The 18,248-nt window shown below is 38.3% G+C and overlaps 1 protein-coding gene across 1 annotated transcript; it reads right to left on the bottom strand.

The window, feature by feature from the left end:
- Positions 1-1,087: 1,087 nt before the first annotated feature.
- LOC116333757 (serine/threonine-protein kinase OSR1-like) lies at positions 1,088-13,070 on the bottom strand. Its single transcript, XM_031757005.2, has 17 exons — positions 12,861-13,070; positions 11,911-12,023; positions 10,452-10,560; positions 9,400-9,541; positions 8,582-8,637; positions 8,370-8,479; positions 8,141-8,242; positions 7,792-7,925; positions 7,589-7,637; positions 7,419-7,484; positions 7,108-7,230; positions 6,159-6,194; positions 5,850-5,999; positions 5,322-5,424; positions 5,157-5,225; positions 4,433-4,497; positions 1,088-4,275 (listed from the first exon to the last, which is right to left on the bottom strand). The coding sequence occupies exons 1-17, from the start codon at positions 12,928-12,930 to the stop codon at positions 4,201-4,203; spliced, it is 1,572 nt and encodes a 523-aa protein (XP_031612865.1). The 5' UTR covers positions 12,931-13,070; the 3' UTR covers positions 1,088-4,200.
- Between the last annotated feature and the right edge of the window lie 5,178 nt (positions 13,071-18,248).

Below are 18,248 nucleotides of genomic sequence, written 5' to 3'. Positions count from 1 at the left end.
ACTCTTAAGTGTTCAAATTTTTTCCAGTTCCAAGTTAGAAACGACAAAAACACCTAAAAACAAACAAAAACAACAAAACAGAATTTTAACTAGTTGTTTTTTTTGGCTGTTTTCAGTCATACTCCTATGACAAAAGTGTACCATTATTATATTTTTTCTTTTTATTCACTACTGGTCTCTTTATATGATTAAAACATGGGAACACAAAATCCTGAAACCATCATGATGTTTTGCATTGATAAGGGAATCAGAAGAACACACTTAACTCATTCTTTGTTTTGTGTGAATATGGATCAACTAATAATTACTTTCTACAGATATTTTTAAAATTAAATTTAGCACTGTTTAATATTTTTGTTTCATTTCTACTTCCATTTATCGTGTCTAAAGGTTTTGAACTGGTGACAAGCTGCTGCATGTGGGAAATGCACCGAAGAGATAATAAAATGTGAAAAAGATAGAACACCTGCTGAAGGTCCCATCCTCACATTGAGGAACACGTTGAGCTGCTCCTCTGTGGTCAGGTTACGACCCGCACTCAAGATCCAGTCTGTGCTGCACTGACTCTGGATCTGACTGGATAAAATGAAAACTACAATACGAAACTTCATGTAACCAAAAGGAGTAAGCTTTGGAGGAGACCAGCTTTCACATTCAAAAAATTGAACAAAACAAACAAGCAAAAAGATCAAAGCTGGAAAGAAAGAACATTTCATTTTACTTAAAAAAATAATAATAATAATAAAATGCTGGGAGCTTTTCCAATCAGAATCATGATCTGATGGCAATCTGATCTTGTGCCAATCACATTTTGCTTTTCCAAGATGTGCGCTATATATTCTCTCTAGGCTCCTCTCGTTCATGTGTTTATGTTTACTCAATCATTTTATTAGTATTGTTTCAGTCATTACATTATATGAAACATAGTATAACATGGCAATGTCTAAGTTGGTGTGTGAAACAGGGGTGTAGGAACTCATCCCCTCCCCCCACTCATTGTTAACAGTTCTATTTTGGTGGGTGTGACTGCATGAAAACCTAGTGCTACTAAAAGGCAGGACACTTTAAATAAAAGCATTAACGCTCATTGAATACCATCATGTGACTTTATTCAACAACTAAAATAAAATAAAAAACAAAAACAAAACAAAAACAACAATCAGCTTGCATGTGCTGAAATTTTACTGACAATGTATCAAACTGGTAAATCACCATTGCATCTCATCACAAATACTCTTCAAACTAAGCATGGGTGGATGTACACATTTTATGATTAAGCGTATATTTTTTTTAAAAATATAGGTATTGATCTGTAAAACAAGAAGTTCATACGTACTTGCCAATCAATTGATTAAAAATAATACTAATCATCAAGTGGCCTCATAAGAGGCAGAATGACTTTTTTTTAAAGTAAACTATAAGGAAGATGTTTAGAAAGTCTTTGATAAGCAACCATTTAATGACCAAATCACACATACAAACAGAGGGAAGGGTAACCTGTGCCACTCATCGTCTAGTTAAAATTATCTATCAATCAGCCTGTAACTGGCTTCCGTGAGGAAACACTACATATCATGACATCAAAGCAGAGTGTGATTTCAAGCCCAATGTAATTTTAAAAAAATCTGCATGTTAACATATGAACCAATGGAATAATCCACACATGATTAGTGATGCTCCGGCAAAGGCCAACAGTGGAAAACACTACAAAACAAACTGAATTCTGCGTACTGAACATGATGAGTCTCAATCTGTTTGCCTTTAATCAATATTTACAAGTAATATGTTCCTTTAATCTGACATATACACTTCAACAATCAATGCAACGACATCATTACATACAAACCTCATGTTTGTGCGACAGTGCGTGAAGTTGCCATCATATGTACAGTTACAAAATGTTAACATACACCATTTACATCAGTCCTTGCACTAAGAGCTGTGTCACAGCCCTCTGCACATGGTACAAAACCACCACAGAGCTACACTGGGAGTAATGAGTGACTTGGTGTTCATAAAGCAAAGACACTACAGTACAGAAACAACTTGCCCAGTGACGACAAAAGTTTCCAATGATTTTTTAAAAGGTTGCTATATCCAGTGTTGGGAATATTTTTGGTGGCGGTCAGGTTTTTTGGTTTGTTTTTTGGTTTTTTTGTAGAGCTTTTGATAAAATTTGTCCGTATTCCTGCTGCCCCTAAACACGAGTGACTTAGTGAAGTTTGTTCAATTCAAGTCATGCTCACAGCTAGCAAGGCTGTAACAATAAACACGCTGGCCAAAGAATTTTGGGGAAAAAACCAAAAACCAAAAACAAACCAAGATAATGCTGTCATTGATTTATTGTGTTTTGGCAAATGAGTAAGACTCAAAATACGAGTGTAGGGAAGTATAAAGAATCTGCAAAATAACTGAGCAAAGCTGCAATTATTTACATCACAATTGTGTATTATTAAAACATTACCAGTATTATGGTGACACCTTTATCCCACATTCTAACATGTTTTTAACAAGTGTATCAACCATGCTCACCTTCTCAGTGTGTTTGTGATGAGTGTTCGTGTTAAAACATTAAGTACCAGACAAACTGAAACTTGGACCAGATAATGAAACAAGAGGAAAAGACCAGGAGCAGAGCGGCCAAGGAGTCCTTAATACCTGTGCCAAATTTAGTGACAATCCAATGTAATAGTGGTCTGAGATCATTTAAACAAAACAAGAATGCCAAGCAGCTGCTTTGTAAACTCTCGTGCCAATCGAGATGATGCCAAAACATTTGACCAAGAAAATAAAAACTTTGAGGACCACGAGTGTGTACAGAATATATAAGAATATACATGTAGTAAATTTCATGCCAGCCACTGATGAAGCAGCAATGCCATCAATCAGTGCTTGAAAGCAGAATCCCATTCATCTCCATTGTACTGGGGTGGAGGCAAATAAGCCAATAGCTATCTGAATGGCTAGCTTTCTTCCCCTTCTAAGCTGTATTTCACTTTGGAAGATGTTCACTTTTTGAGTATGCGCACCTTTACAGAAGTTCATCAGCACTCAAAACCAGCATCTGGGATTTGTAAGAGCTGTTAAATCAGCTACTGTGAGATTCGATGATATCTTAAAGGGAAATAAAAAAAACAAAGCAGTCATTACCCGTGTCTGTGGATATGTTAAATCTTACAATGGGCTCTTAGCGATGTCAGTTTGGCTGGTTGACTCGTTATGAACTCCTTATGAGGTACGAAAAAAAGAACGAAAATGTATCCAACATAAATGAAATGATTAGTAACCAGTGACCACATACCGTGAAAAAAGAAAACAGCTATTGCATAGTACAAGAACATCAGGCATTCCCTCAACCTGTGAAAACAATGTGTCTTTAATACCCTGGGATAAATGCCAACTGACCGAGTGTGGTACTGTGAGAGGTGGTGTGGGACAGAGGGGCTACAGCTGATTTAAGCAGTGCAGTTAGAGCTTAAAATCCTTGGTTACGTTTTGACAAAACCACCACAGATACTGCGGAGGAAAGAACTGATCACACTGCTGGACCCTTTTTGACATAACAGGTAAAAGTTCAACGGAATTTATGGACTTTCAAAAACAAACAAAAAAAAAAACAAAACCCTATGCTACGACAGATATCTGTATCGATATTACGGGGATTTTCTTAGGCGTACATGTGAAATACACAGAGTACACAAACTTCCACCAGTTACACTGGTAAAGTCTAAAGTAACTAAGGCTGAACTTGATTTTTAATTTCAATGTATCATAAAGTGCCACACAAAGGTGGCACGACACTTCAGAGTTTTGTGGCACAGTTAATTGTTTGTTTGTTTTTTATAAAACAATAAAAGGCAATCGTTTCCAGTACTGGCAGGAGACGGCTTGGATTGTGCTTGTGTATGAAGACAAAGAATGGAAACAAAGAAATTAGGAACTGATATCTGATTGCATCTCTTCCCCCTCGTATAAGCGCACTGTAAACTTTTCAAGTGTGACTCCTGTGATGAACTGAACCCCCTCAATGTGGTCCTCATGCATGCTGCAGTAGTGTTACACTCCTACCAGGCTTATGCCTCCTTCTCTTCATCATTTCCTCCCCCTCCTCCCTTTGGCAGAAGTGGTTTTTGGAATTGACTACAATGCAGCTGTGCCATACCATTTATTTCTGTCCTTTGTATCTGGCTCTGGTTAGACTTAACTGATACTGAGCTGCGCAAATCCAATGAGTTTAATATCATCGGGAATTTCAGACTCTTCCACTCCAGACGCCTGGAAAAATAAAAATAAAAAATCACTAACTGTTGTTACTAAATATTTGAGAAGAAACACTGACCCCATAAAAACTGTGATAATCAATGAATATGTGACACATTTGTACCAGAAAGTCACAGCATTACTTCATAAATAACTCAGTTTGTGTGCTCACCAGTTTAAAGGTCACATTTTTGTTACTGTGTGGATCATCAACAATCTTTTGCAAATTGGCAGCAACTGTAAAGACAGGAAAGTTAGAAAGCTGTGAGCAGACTAAGGCTACATTCACACTGCAGACCTTATTGCTCAGCTCAGATTTTCCTTAAGGATGTGGCTAATGTCTTTTACCCACGTGTGCAAAGGAACAGCAAAGACATCATACACATCATTCTGCTGCATCGAAGGAAACACACGTGGGTCGCCGGAACCAGCATTCACAATTTAATTTGGATGTGTAATAGAAGCCTATGAAGTTGTGAGCAGATGACAACGATGACAAGCATAAAGACAGACACCCTATAAATGTTAACGGCGTTTGTGAATAATGGAAGTAGTTAGATTGTTTCCTAAATGTTGATTTTATTGAAAAGATCTAAAACTATGTGAGCAACCGATCTGGAACAATATGAAAAAACTCAACAGATTTGCATTCTGCACTGTGAACTTTGCATCCAGCTGCTGCGATGCCCAACATCTAAACTGAGAACTCAACACTGAGGCTGCAAGAAGCTTTACAATACTGATGAGCATTAAAGCACTTAGGTCAATTGCAAGACTTGATACCGTGTTTAAAGAAAGAATTTAAGGAATTAAATGCAAAACAATCAGAATTATTGAAATATTATTTTAGCAACAGCAATAACATCACAACATGTAGGGCTCTCTGTCGTACTCACCAATGACTAAGTCCCTTCCATCAACCAGACCAGCTGAGACCAACTCCTGAGAAACTCCATCAGCAGAGTCTGAGGACACGAGTGAAAAGATAAACCAAAAACAGAGTTAAGAGACTGAAGTGGAATAGCATGAGAGAGAAGAAAGAGCTTTGTGAACATTTCTACCTCTGCCAGGCATGAACTCAAATCTGATGTCATTGAGCTCCTTCTTGGAATTCCTCAGTCTCAGGACGAGACTGATGGGAACGCTGGACGAGGCAGCTGGATCCTATCGAAGGACAATAGTAAAGGACTTATGTTTGGGAACACATGTCTTTGTTCTCGAGTTATCGCATTCACAAGCTTGGGTGTCCACATCACTCGCACAGCAGGGTGACCACAATTCCCCATCCAAAACTGCGCTTAAAATGCGTTGGTCTGGAGAAAACTCCACTGCGTATCTTTAAAACGCATGTAATGCCAAACAAAATGGGATTTACGGTCACAAAGCAACATACCAGTGAAAATATCAAAAACAGCAGGGGTGAGGGAAACAAAGCAAACTATGCTATCCGGGAACTTATTCTTGATAATTTAAGTGTAATTACTTCATGAACGAGTACTGTTGTGGATGCCTTCCCCACAAATACGCCACCAAAAATTCATTTGTCATTTCCCAAAAGCTCTGAGTGTAACTTTCTGGGTGACTGTTACCTGAACAGCAGGCCCGTGTGAAGGGCTCGCTGTCTGAGCGGGAGCCTGTGGTGCCACGTCTTCTCCTGTTGGACCTGTATTCGCAGATCTCTCATGTGCCACGCCAGGCGGCTGCAGATGTGCACTGGAGCCATCTGCTGGTGGGAAAAGCTACGAGATACCAATTTCAAAATTAATCAGTAGTCAGTTTTACATAAATGCAAATCAAATGGGGGGGGGGGGGGGCATAAGACAGTCATGCCGATTGCTCTATAAAAGCATTACAATAAATCAAGATTTGCAGGTCGTGTCCACTACCAGAGGACTTACCTCCATATTCTGGGGCCCATCCTTCACTCTTGGTGACTGCAGAACGGACATGACAGATTATCAGGATTAAACACATGCAATTCTCCCTTAAGCCCCCCGATGTATGCACCAATTGAATCCCACACCCAGACAACAGTATAGTGGAAAATAATTTAAACAGGTGATCTGAGCAGGTGCTAGTGTTTTAATGTCTGAGTGTGTCACATTGAGAGCTGAACTGCTTCAACTGCAAAAAGTTAAAGTTGACATTACGTTATGCAAATAACAGAAATCTGACCCAACTCAGCATGAATGGAAAGTCTCAAAAAGCTTTTTAACTAACTGCTGTTGATCTAAAATGAAGACAGACTGCATGAGTGGCTTACTACTTAGTTTTGAATACAAGAACATTGTAATGAAATATAGAAGTGCTGGCCCAATCAGGTGCAGCTCAGTGTTTCAGGTAGCTTCAAATGTCCACAGATGAGAAGAGATGAAATTCCTTGAATCCAAAAATGACCCACGGATATATTCAGCATGAATTGTGACATGCCAATTATAATTCCAGCTCCTCTTTTATTTTATTTTTTTTTAACTTGTCATTTTTGGGGGGTAAAAATCACAATCACTCAGATTAAAAAACATGAACCCCAACACAAACTACAGTTCTATACACTAATTGCATCTTTACTTGCTGGAAGTTGGAACACTATGGACTAAGAAAACCCCCGCTATTCTTAGGTCGGACAAAGTTCTGAAATCCAAAGTTTCTGAGGTCTAACCTAAACATGAATTAAAGTGACAATAAGCAGAGGGGCTCACTAGCACTGCACTCCTGCTGGGCTAAACATATGCTCAAACTAACAGTAGAGCAGCACCATCTGCTGGCCAAAGGACGCTGTGCACTGAGAAATAGCAACCATATAAAATAACCTGGACTATCAGATGGCGCAGGCATGCAGGGTCTTACCCGCAGAGCTGCTACAGCAGCTTTGCCCTCCTCGCTCTCCTCATCCAGCTCGTCATCGCTCCACTCCCAGCCACCATCCTCCGTTTTATGGAGACGCCCGCTTGAGCCAGGCACACGACGCACCTACACAGCGCAGTGAAGACAAGTAACAGTGACTCATTCGTCCTCTCTAGGAATTTCCCAGCAATCATTAGGCAGAGCGTTAGGAAAACTGGGACACACCCTGGACGAGACAGCACACCTTGTCTTGATAAGAGCAATGCACAGAAATACTGGTGAGCATGGATTCAGTGCATGAGTAAATTATGTACCTTTTTAGATCGCTCTGTTATTGTTGGACCCTTATACAGGAGCTTCTCATGTAGGAACTCATTGTTCTGGAACACAAAGGCAACCATTTCTTACAGGATCTATAAATACTCTCTTTGAAACCTGCAGCAATATTTTCAGCTTATTTTTATATCAGTGATGCATGGCTCACCTTGGCTTTTGTGAAGAATTTGTGCTTCAGCAACTCAGCAGCAGTTGGCCTAAATAGGAAAGAAACACAAGGCTCTTCATTATATTTGTTCAGCAACAGGGGAATCTAATAAGCAGAAAAATCAGCACAAATTGGGTCTGGAACTTTGCTCAAAAAAAAAAAAAAGAAAAGAAAAGAAAAGAAAGAAGGTTTTGCAGAGTAACCTTTTTTCAGGATCTTTCTGTAAACACAGAGAGAGCATCTTCCTGAACGATTTTCCGTACTTCTTCACCATTTCCTTATCTGTAATACCCGTCTCCAGGCAGGGAGGGTCGTTTTGCAAAGTCAGCATCAGCACCTACAGACAGGCAGAGATCAGCCTGAGCTGGTGGACAGACTAAAAAGTGAAGATATCCTTACAATGGTGATGTTAAACGTTGTTAAATCACAAATACAGTCCTGCAGTTTACACAGAATCAAACCTCTCCACACTATAAATGGTCTGAGCTTTGAGCTTTTTACCGTGGAACAAAGAAGCTGTTTGGATCACTTTAAACTCGTGCACATATTTACCTTCATTGGTGGGTATTTGTGATATGGTGCTGCCCCAGTCGCCAGTTCAATAGCAGTTATCCCAAAACTCCAGATGTCAGCTTTGAAGTCATAGCCACGGACCTGCAGATCGAAAACAGAGCCGAGTGATCAAAGTGCTCGAGTTGTCCTTTTATATCCAAGCTTGAAGCACTACAGAGAAACTGGAGAGAGAGAGGAAGAACAGGGATAAAGCAAGCGAGGCTTATACCTGCTCCATGACTTCTGGGGCCATCCAGCACGGCGTCCCCACAAACGTCTTCCGAACCTTGTTCCTCGTCATGTCTCCACCTGTTGCTAGAAAGGAACTCACACCAAAGTCTGGTGTTTTGAGTGCATGAAACACAACAAATAGGAGATGATGAAAAACTGCCTCAAGTGCCACAAACCACAGTAAATGCAGACAAAGCAGAAACACTTTACCAGCTATCTGCACAGAGCCATCATCCCCGAGAAGAATATTTCCAGCCTTTAGATCACTGTGCATGAAGCAAAGGAGGATTAAATCACAGGCTACAATTAGAAGGCCACAAAGAGTGGCTCTCCTCCGACACAGATGTGGCTCGGCTCCAGGAATAAATAACACTCCGAATATATTTTACTATTCCACAGAAACATGATAAAGCTTCACCTTTGATCAGTTTCATTTTAATCCACCTGATTTCTGTTTGTATGGTTTACACCGAGTGGAAATATGCGCAAACAACTTGAATGGGTCACCCTGAGCCCAGCCTCTCCGCTGCCATTCTTTTGTCTACTCACATGCGGTTCAGTCACATTAAAGATCTAATGTGACTGAATAATCATTCACTCTTAAAATATCAGACAATCTAATCTCTCATTATTATTATTAGATTTATCTAATTAAATACATAATAGATTGCTGTGAATGCTCCTTTGACATTATTTTTTTTGTAAATGGGACTGTTAATTTACAACAAGTACAGTTGTCACACAACCAGGCATAGAGGATATAGAGCCCTTTCTTTTCACTGGTGATCCACAGTGTTCTGGGAGGAACTTTTATGTAAAACAAACCTCCTCAATTATGCAGCTTCACTGTATTAAATATTGAAGGAGTGAGGTCTAGTTCAAACCGCACACTCATATGCAGAGATGAAAGGCCCAGAGCCTGACTGAGTTGAGACGGCAGTGTACGATGGGACATGTGAGCTACAGAGAGTGCAAACACTGTGTACAGTAATCACAAAGCTGCTGCGCGATAAATCAGCACAACCTACCGATGAATCTGCCCGTTTTTGTGGAGGTACTCGAGCCCCTCCAAGACTTCTTTCAGAATGGTGGCGATACAGGCCTCATCCAACACACCGGTCTTATGCTCACCGCGAGAGATGATGTGCTTGATGATGTCCAGCACCGAGCCTGAGAAAGAGCGAGTGAGCGTAAGGAAGAGAGAAAGACAGGCAGAGGCTTGTCACAAGACATGCTCGCAGCACATGGAGAGAGTTTCCAAGATGGCAGTTGGTTAAAAGAACATCAAGTGGAATTCAACCGAAGGCTTATACTGTAAACAAACCCCGCAGCTGTGCCCTGTTCCCAAACTAAACAAAATACAACCTGCCAGAACCCCGCAGAGTACAGCAGCAACATGCACAACAACCAGTGGAATGAAGTAGTGGCACATTTGTTGCCACTTGGTGGAATAGATGTGCAAACATTTACATATGCAAAAGACAGCAGTGGCAAAAACTGTAGACAGTAAATTCCCTGACAACATAGTGGAATATGAAATTATGAACTTGTACAAAAGAGGGCGTAACCTCGATGGGGAAACCATCAATCAGTCGGTTAAAGCTGGTTTTAGACTCCACACAGAAGCACATATTTTAGAAAATGATTGTATGAGCAAAATAAGACCGACAGCAGGTCTGCACAAAGACTGACTCACCATTACTATCAACACAGTCTGGTATAACATAGCTACAATCTCCCTCTCTATGCTAAATGATGGAGCATGTGTTCTGCAGAAAAGATGCAGAACACATTAAGGTTTAAACAGCGAGTGTTAAATCAGTAAATGCAAAAATCCAGACTACTTAATTATTATACAGGCAATCAGTAGTGGATATATCACAGTGTGAAGTGTGTTCTCACAGAAATTATAGTGAAATTAAAGAAGCCCATAATATAAAGCTCAAGAACTGGTTTTGTGGGAAGTTAATCTCAACATTCATTCCAAGTTCAAACTTGAGCTTCTTAGTAATACAAGAAGACAGGTTAGCCAAGAGCAGGTCAAATTAGAAACAGGTTTCATCAGCGTAACAGCACTTACCACCACTGAGCAGCTTCATCACCAGCCACAGCTCATCCTTCACCACAAAGGAGGTATAATAAGACACGATGTTTGGATGGTGGCACTGGCTCATAGCCTGAATCTCTTTCTGCACACAGAAGAAAAACGTGGGATAAAAGGTCACCCAGGAAGCATCGACTGTGGCCTATGAAGCCAAGCACTAACTGAAGCTTTATGTTGAACTTAAAAAGACAAACTCGATCTCAGTCACAGGATTTGATCTTTTTGAATATTTAATAAGAGCTGGCTCCAAGTAAGATCGAAATGCAACAGCTTAATGTGTGCTCTTCCTCAAAGACAAAAACTCCCCTATTAAAAAAAAGCAAAACCTGAAAACTTCAGCTTCAACATTATTACAAAGCCACCAAGTAAAGACATTTTTAACACAGCATTTAGAGATAAGAGGATTCAGGAGCTTGGCATTATATAAGAACGGAGTAGGAAGTTCTTGAAGATAGTGAAATGAAATGAAATATTTACAGCAGAGAGCATACACTGCTATGATGATCCTTAAGAAGAATTAATCGACTGGGGATATCTCATGATTATGATCTTTAAGTTCAACAAAATAAACACTCTAAAACACTTTAAAGTGGTTGGAAAAGCTCCTTAGATGTATAATGTGTGACAGATCCAGCTGATAACATGTTTAGAGTCTATTTAAGATCCTGGATGAATTCTTACTTTCAGGTAAGTGATTAATCCAAAAAGCAAACCTGTTACATGGCAATAATGGCTTTTACTGGAGTTTGCACTATTGTTATTAAGTATATTGACTTATGAGGTATTGAATTCACAGGATTAAACTAAAGCTAACTTTCACTGATTATTTTTGTCTATTATTCCTCCTCTCAAAGAAAATGTAAAGGCCATTTATGTTTAAAAAGAATTTTATTTCATATATATATACACATATTTACACACACACACACACACACACACACACACACACACACATTATTACCTGTTTTCCAACCTTTTTTCAGCTAACTGCTTAATCAATCTCTTTTTTGGTAAACCAGTGGGTGAGAAGAGTGTATAAAAGTAAAAACCAAACACACACACACATCTCACAGAGGGCGCACGATAGAGTATAACTATGTAACGTTTTACTCTTAATGTTTATTTTCCATAGTTCATGTTAAATATCATGTCATCGGGAAAGTTATAACTTGTGTGTAGGAAACTAATCTCATCTGAGCATCTCCATCAACAGTAAATATGTGTAAGTGCATACTAGAGAAAACACTGTTGCAGAGGAACATACTTATCCACACTTAGTCTGTCTTAATGTCATTTATTTTGGGGGGTTTTCCCCCCCACAAACTCAACCATTTAATAACTTCTGTGTGAAGTATTTCATGTGGCCTTGATCAGAAACACTCTCAGCAAAACACAAACATGAATTTCTGCACTACCTTCCGCTGTAGTTTCTTACCAGAAGCTCATCCATGCTAGTCTGACACTTTTCCAGGTTGATGCGTTTGATGGCCACCTTCTCCTTTCTCGGCTTGCAGTAAGCTGCCTGGACAACTGCAGTGGCTCCACTTCCTGAAGAGACCAATAATAAAATAGTTCAGCTATCCCATTGTGGAGCGGTCTCTGATACTCATTTAGCATATGACCGCTGTACTGGGTCTTACAAGTACAAAGTAAAGACATGTTTCTCACACTGGAGACTAGTCTCTCTCTGTAGACTGTAGTCTTTGTTGCTCTCTAACAGACATAAGAAAGCTCCACCACTGCACACTTTTTTGGAATTTTTTTAATCATTTTCTTATTTATACTTAAGTCACACTGTAAATATGTTCTTAATCTTTGTGTGTTCTTATTCTTGTTCTTACCCGGGACCTGAGTTCAAATTTAGTTTCACCTCATGTGAATACATGCATTGGCATGCCAATAAAACCCTTGAATAAAGTCATTAACTATAAGAAGCAGGATCAACCCAAATTCAGCAGCGTTGTGAAAATGAGCCCAAGTCTTCTGATCAAAGTCATGTTCCAGTTATTTGAACTTGTGTAAAGTATGACTGGTTCACTACATGCCATATCACACCTTGGGCAAAAGAGCACCACCCATTCTAACAACGGACGAACCTGGACGTACTTAAAGCTAAACTGCTTTAGCTAGCCGTTTAGCTTCGTGCCGTATGGCAGGAATGCAACCTTACTTTATGCCTCCTGCTAGCAGGGACAGTTAATCAGTTTGCCCTTCTACGGGAAAACTTCTGAGCTGTTAGCGTTGCCGCATTGTAGCTATGGGTCGTAATTGGACTTCTGCTAGCTGCAGACATTCAATGCTACTTGGCTAATAGCAGCTGACAGCCGACGACAGTGTAAGCCAGGGAACGCTACAATGCTAACATTAGCAAGCTAAGCTTCTCACCTATCACCTCATTGAGTTCATAGTCATCCTTGTCGATGGACCAGGGCTGAGAGGACTGGTCATCTGCCATGGTCGTGGTCTAAATGGTATAAACAGAGCTTCTGAATTAAAAAAAGAGACGCCTGTTAGCTTTGTGATTACTCCATTCGGGTTCGATGAAGCTTGCTACTGCTCCGCTGACAACTCCTGCCGCCGCTCCTGTCAACACAACTTTACGCGCGACTGACGAATGGCGTGACGTATGAAGAGAGAGGAGGGACGAAGAAGGCGCCATCTTGAGTGGGTCAAGCTATAAAACTTTAAGGACTTTAAGTTAAACAAAGGCAAAGGGTATAGTTTTCTTAAAAAGATTTTAAATGAAAATGGGTTTAGTATGCCTACGGATATTATATTTCTTTCTTTCAATTTTACCCGCACATTTAGAATAGTTTTCAGGTATGGGCGGCAGGGGGTGCTAATGAGGGGAATGTTTAATTAATTATAGTGAAGATAACTCACTCCCATTGTCGTGATTAGGTCGTGATAAATAGCAGGACATAGGGTGTATTTTGTTTTGTTTTGTTTTTTTTAGGTTATTTGAGTAATTTATGTTACTTCAATGAAATACAGTGCAGTAAAAATAGTTTTTTTTTTACTTTAAAAAGTTGTATCAAGTTGTTCCACCCAACTGTGCTAATAACTCCTAAGAAACTGACGGTGTTTTTTTCTAAAACGCCGAACTGACTCAGCAAAAAGCCATTGAATAAACCTGCCAAAACACAATAATATCACAAATGACTCAAATAAATTTAAGCTGTTACTTGTAGAACGACTTTACATATCTTCTTTAAGTAATTTAAAAACAACACCAAAAAAGTGTTTAGCATACCATTGAACCTTGGTGAGAAGATAATCCCATCTCATAATTTAAACAGAAGCACCATTCTGTTAATGACAACAGTTAACTGTATGTGCTGTTTCCATTTCTATAACCTGCTATATTTTTAATTTTCAATAACAGCTCACAGGTAAAGTATTACACAACTGGAGGGGGAAAAATGATTTATATAAGCCATGTAAATTCAGATTATTATTGTATTAACGTTTTACGAATGTCTATTGGTGTATTGCCAACCTTATAGGATTATAATGCCTCTTTTAACTTCAGTTCATAGATATCCTAAATAGGGAGGAGACAATGAGTTCCTCTGGCTTATCTCTCTAGCAGTAAATTAATAATAATAGGATTTATTCCATTTTATTGACTACATCTTTGTTCTTACACTGCAAATTCCTTGTAGCTTGACAAGATTTATTGTCTTAAATTTAGCCAGATTATCTTGTCCATCTTGTTTTGAACATTACAAGGTAGTTTCCAGTCTCATGTGTTAGATGATTAAACTTGTTTCAAGTATATATTACTTTTTTTCTTATTTAGTCTGTATATCTAAAATGAACCATTTTACATTTATTTCAAGCAAAATAGCTTTTAGATAGAGTGTAAAACAAAAATTATCTCAAAATAAGAAACATTCACCTTTTTCCTTGAAATAAGAAAGTCACTCATTGGAAGGTATTTATTTCAGGTTTTTAAAGAAAGGACATCTTCAAGGTTATATTTTGTCATAACATAGACACTGTTTCTGAAATTGACTGGGTAATATGACGTAAAATCAAGTAGGTTTTCAACATCAGTCAGTTCAGTTGCTTGGGCAAGGTTGGGAATTGCAATTTCATAGGCAAGAAAGTCTTTGTTGAAACCCAAGTTTCATACACCTGGTATTCAAAACAATAAGTACACTATTAACAATAAAAAAATGTTTTTACAAGTCCAAAGATAGGGTTTAAACCATTTGCTGAAATGAGTATAAGAGACCTGTCACAGATGTATTTGTTTCCATGTAAAATAAGCCACTTTACTCTAACGGCATGATGTATAGCATCTTCAATCCCCAAAAAATCTACAACCTTTGATTGCAAATGGTCCATATTAGAAACCTCTGATATAGGACCTAGTTCTTTCTCATTTACAAATATCGGATGCTCAGTTCCTGCTTCACTTTGACAACACTCCAGCAGCTGATTGTGGTTTACAAGAGACTTGCACACATTCTTAAAGTTTAATTTGGATGACCATTGTTTAAAAAACTGTGTTTAGACTCGAATCTCATGCACATATGACGTATTACAGGTCCCAGGGCAATAATTTGAGAGGAAGATGCAGCATGTAATGTTGCTTTGGGATTACATTTTTTTCTGGGAACAGTTGCCTGAATTGTTTAAGATGATCTTCTATCATTTTTTTTAGTTTGGACACAGTTTGTAAAGACACAACTGGGGCAAAAAGTATTTTAACAATTTCAATTAAATCCAAAATAAACTGGATAAAGGGATTTTTCTCTACAACACTGTACAATAAGAATGGCAAAAACTTCTGTTTTGTTTTTTGTTTTTTCAATCTGGGTCTTATTTCTAAAATGGAAAATGTTCATTTACTCACCCAGACAAGTTTTGTGGTATTTGGTGTCATTCGGAAGAAATTTGAATCTTTGTGGTCTTCCTATGTCACTCGTCAGTTTTAATGGGGCAATGGCGAAACCTCTAAGGTTGTTGAAATGTTGAAACCACTTAAACAAACTCATAATGTTGGACCTGTACTGTTCAATTGTATCTTTATTATCTGCAGGTTATTGTTAAAGTGGACAAATAAAGATGGACACTTAGCTCTGTTTCAGTTTTGTTTTGTCCTTAATCAGCAATATAATCTTAAAGTAGTGTTTAGCTTAATTTAAAAAGAAGAAATATCTTTAAAATGATTTAATGTACTAGTTTTTAGATTATTTGCCTTGATTTGTTCGTTAGAATAAGTGTTTTATGCCTATTTTCAGATTTAATTTCTTCAACATTTTACTTAGAACAAGTGGTTAAAGCTTATTTTTAGGTTTCAAGCCATGATTGGTTGCCTGGAATAAGTGTAAAAGACTTATTTTTAGCTTTATTATTTTTATTTGTGGCCTACAATAAGTGGTTATTTTAAGTTTCAATTGTTCTGATTTGTTGCCTGGAATAAGTGTAAAAGGCTTATTTTTAGCTTTATTTAAATCTAGATATTGTTCTTATTTCAAGAAATCTTATTAAGAAAAAAACACTTACCCCATGGGCAGATAATTTCACTTGTTTTAAGCAAATCTTCACCAAAAATAAGTGTATTTTTCTAGTATTAAGGAGGTGGGTTTTTGCAGTGTAATTTGACCTGCTTTGAACAAAACAGTAAGAGCACACTAGGTTGAAGTAAGACGCACATTTTGTAGTCCATTGTCTCGATATTGTAGTTTAAACATAGCTCACATTCAAGTCAAGTCAAGTCAGCTTTATTTGTATGGCACGTTTACAGAGGCACAATGTAATCAAATAAAAGAAAGAATTAAGCTACATGAGGTAAAAAACATTACAAAACATCCATATGTATACACACAAGCAAACTCTTATATACAAGTATATATGTACATATATATACATGCATATATGTATATATACACACACACACACACAGGACATGAATACATGTATATATACACACATGCATATGTCATCAAGTTAGATAAAAGACCAAAATAACTAAGACTGAATAAACGTGGTTTCAAAGAGATCCAAAGGCCTTTGAAAATAGGTTGGTTTTCAAATTTGAGTTGAAGGTTTCCAAAGAAGAAGAGAATTTTATAAATGAGGGAAGACTGTTTGACATTCAGAGTCAGATTTTCTCTTACAGAGGTCTCCTTTTCTAAGTCCTTATTAATTCCCCTTCACACCTTTCCTTGACCTCGTGATGTTTTCCACCAAGCTCACGTCAAAGTGATTAGAAAAAGGATGCAGGCATTTTAGACATTTTATCATGCGTTGGGTTTCAGCGACATTCCAGAGGCATGTTTTTGTAAATGCCACAATTAAATAATGGTGTAATGAGTGGCCAGGTGGCATTCAGTTAAAGTGATTTGCAAAAAGCAGGGTTGTTCAGTTGACATCAATGGGTTATCTTTGTAAAATTCCACATGTTAAATGTTGATTCAACAATGTATAATTTTGGTCTAAAACCTTCTTGGAATAAAGTTGAAGTAAAATATTTTAAATTAATTACAGTTCTTATGTAGCTGTATAATTTAATGGCCAATACTGAACCCCAAACATACCATAGACAGGGTTTAAAAGACAACCTGTTTGAGGTATTTAGTCGTTTATAACATTCATATGTTGAAACACTGCAGCGATAATGAGAACCAGGTGTACTGTGTGCTGTGCTGTGGAACTGTAAACAGATAAAGGTGACTTTTAAACTATGCACTGCAGGTAAAACATTAGACAAACATCTCTTTCTGTAGTTCTGTCATTCTTTCTTTCTTTCTTACAAATTGTTTCCTGTCTGGATTCCTGCTGCTGACTATGTCCTCTGGTAACACTGGGCATTGCACGGTCTGTGAGTAAAGCAGCACCCGTACTGCACGGGGGTGTTTTGGGGAAAAGCAAAACTTTGGATGGTATCAATGGTATGTGAGGAAACAGCTGGGCCTGTTCCTGCTTGTTTTGCAAGCGCAGACACTAAGCAGAGACAGCTTGTACCAATGAAAGAAGCCTCATGATATCTGCTTAGTTTGTTTTCGTTGGGTTTTGTTTTTTTGTTGATTTTCATTATCTGGTTAAAGTGATTTTCTTGGAAAGTTTCATTTTGCTTGGTTTTACACTTGGTACTTTTTCGCCCACCTTTGATGCAATGACTTAAGTTAAATATTAAAGTAAATGCTGAGCTAAAGAACTCACTGTCTTGTCTTTTACAGTAATAGCAGTGTGGAGTTCATTAGTAACCATAAATCTTGACCTCTACAAATCTAGTCAAGGTTATTTATTTATTTAATTTTTTATTTTTAGTCTTGTCCCCCCTCCCCACACCGCCTGTTTTCCCGACCCCCGCTCCCTGCGTAGATTTTGGAGGTGGTCATCCCCTCCCCTTGTGATGGTGCATGAAAGCTCACTCATCCTAATGCTGACAGTGCGTTGAGTCTAAGCCAGGCCTGAAAGGGAAGTGCTGAGAGCCACAAGAGCCCCAGCACACCAGTGGTTGCAGGGCTTTTATCTCTCCAAAGGAAAGCTGTGCATGAAGAGAAAAGGGTGAAAACTTTATCTGCCCCGTTCAGTGCAACGAATATGCTTAAAGTCACAGTTAAAAAAAGAAAAGAAAAGAAAACTAGGCTATGTAGTGGCAGTTAGCCAAATTTGCTATTCAGCCCCTTGGTGGAGTTTCAAAAGAGGAACAGGTGTCCATAAAAAAAGAAAAAAAACACTGCAAAAGGCTTTAGCAGAAGTTGATTATGTTTCCATGGGTTATCTAAGCTTGCATGCTTCTCAAATGAACGACCC

The sequence above is a fragment of the Oreochromis aureus genome, linkage group 18, assembly GCF_013358895.1.
Source record: "Oreochromis aureus strain Israel breed Guangdong linkage group 18, ZZ_aureus, whole genome shotgun sequence".
In the NCBI taxonomy this organism is placed as follows: domain Eukaryota; kingdom Metazoa; phylum Chordata; class Actinopteri; order Cichliformes; family Cichlidae; genus Oreochromis; species Oreochromis aureus.
Note: the sequence above shows the minus strand (reverse complement) of the source record. Positions and strands in the feature narration are given on the sequence as shown.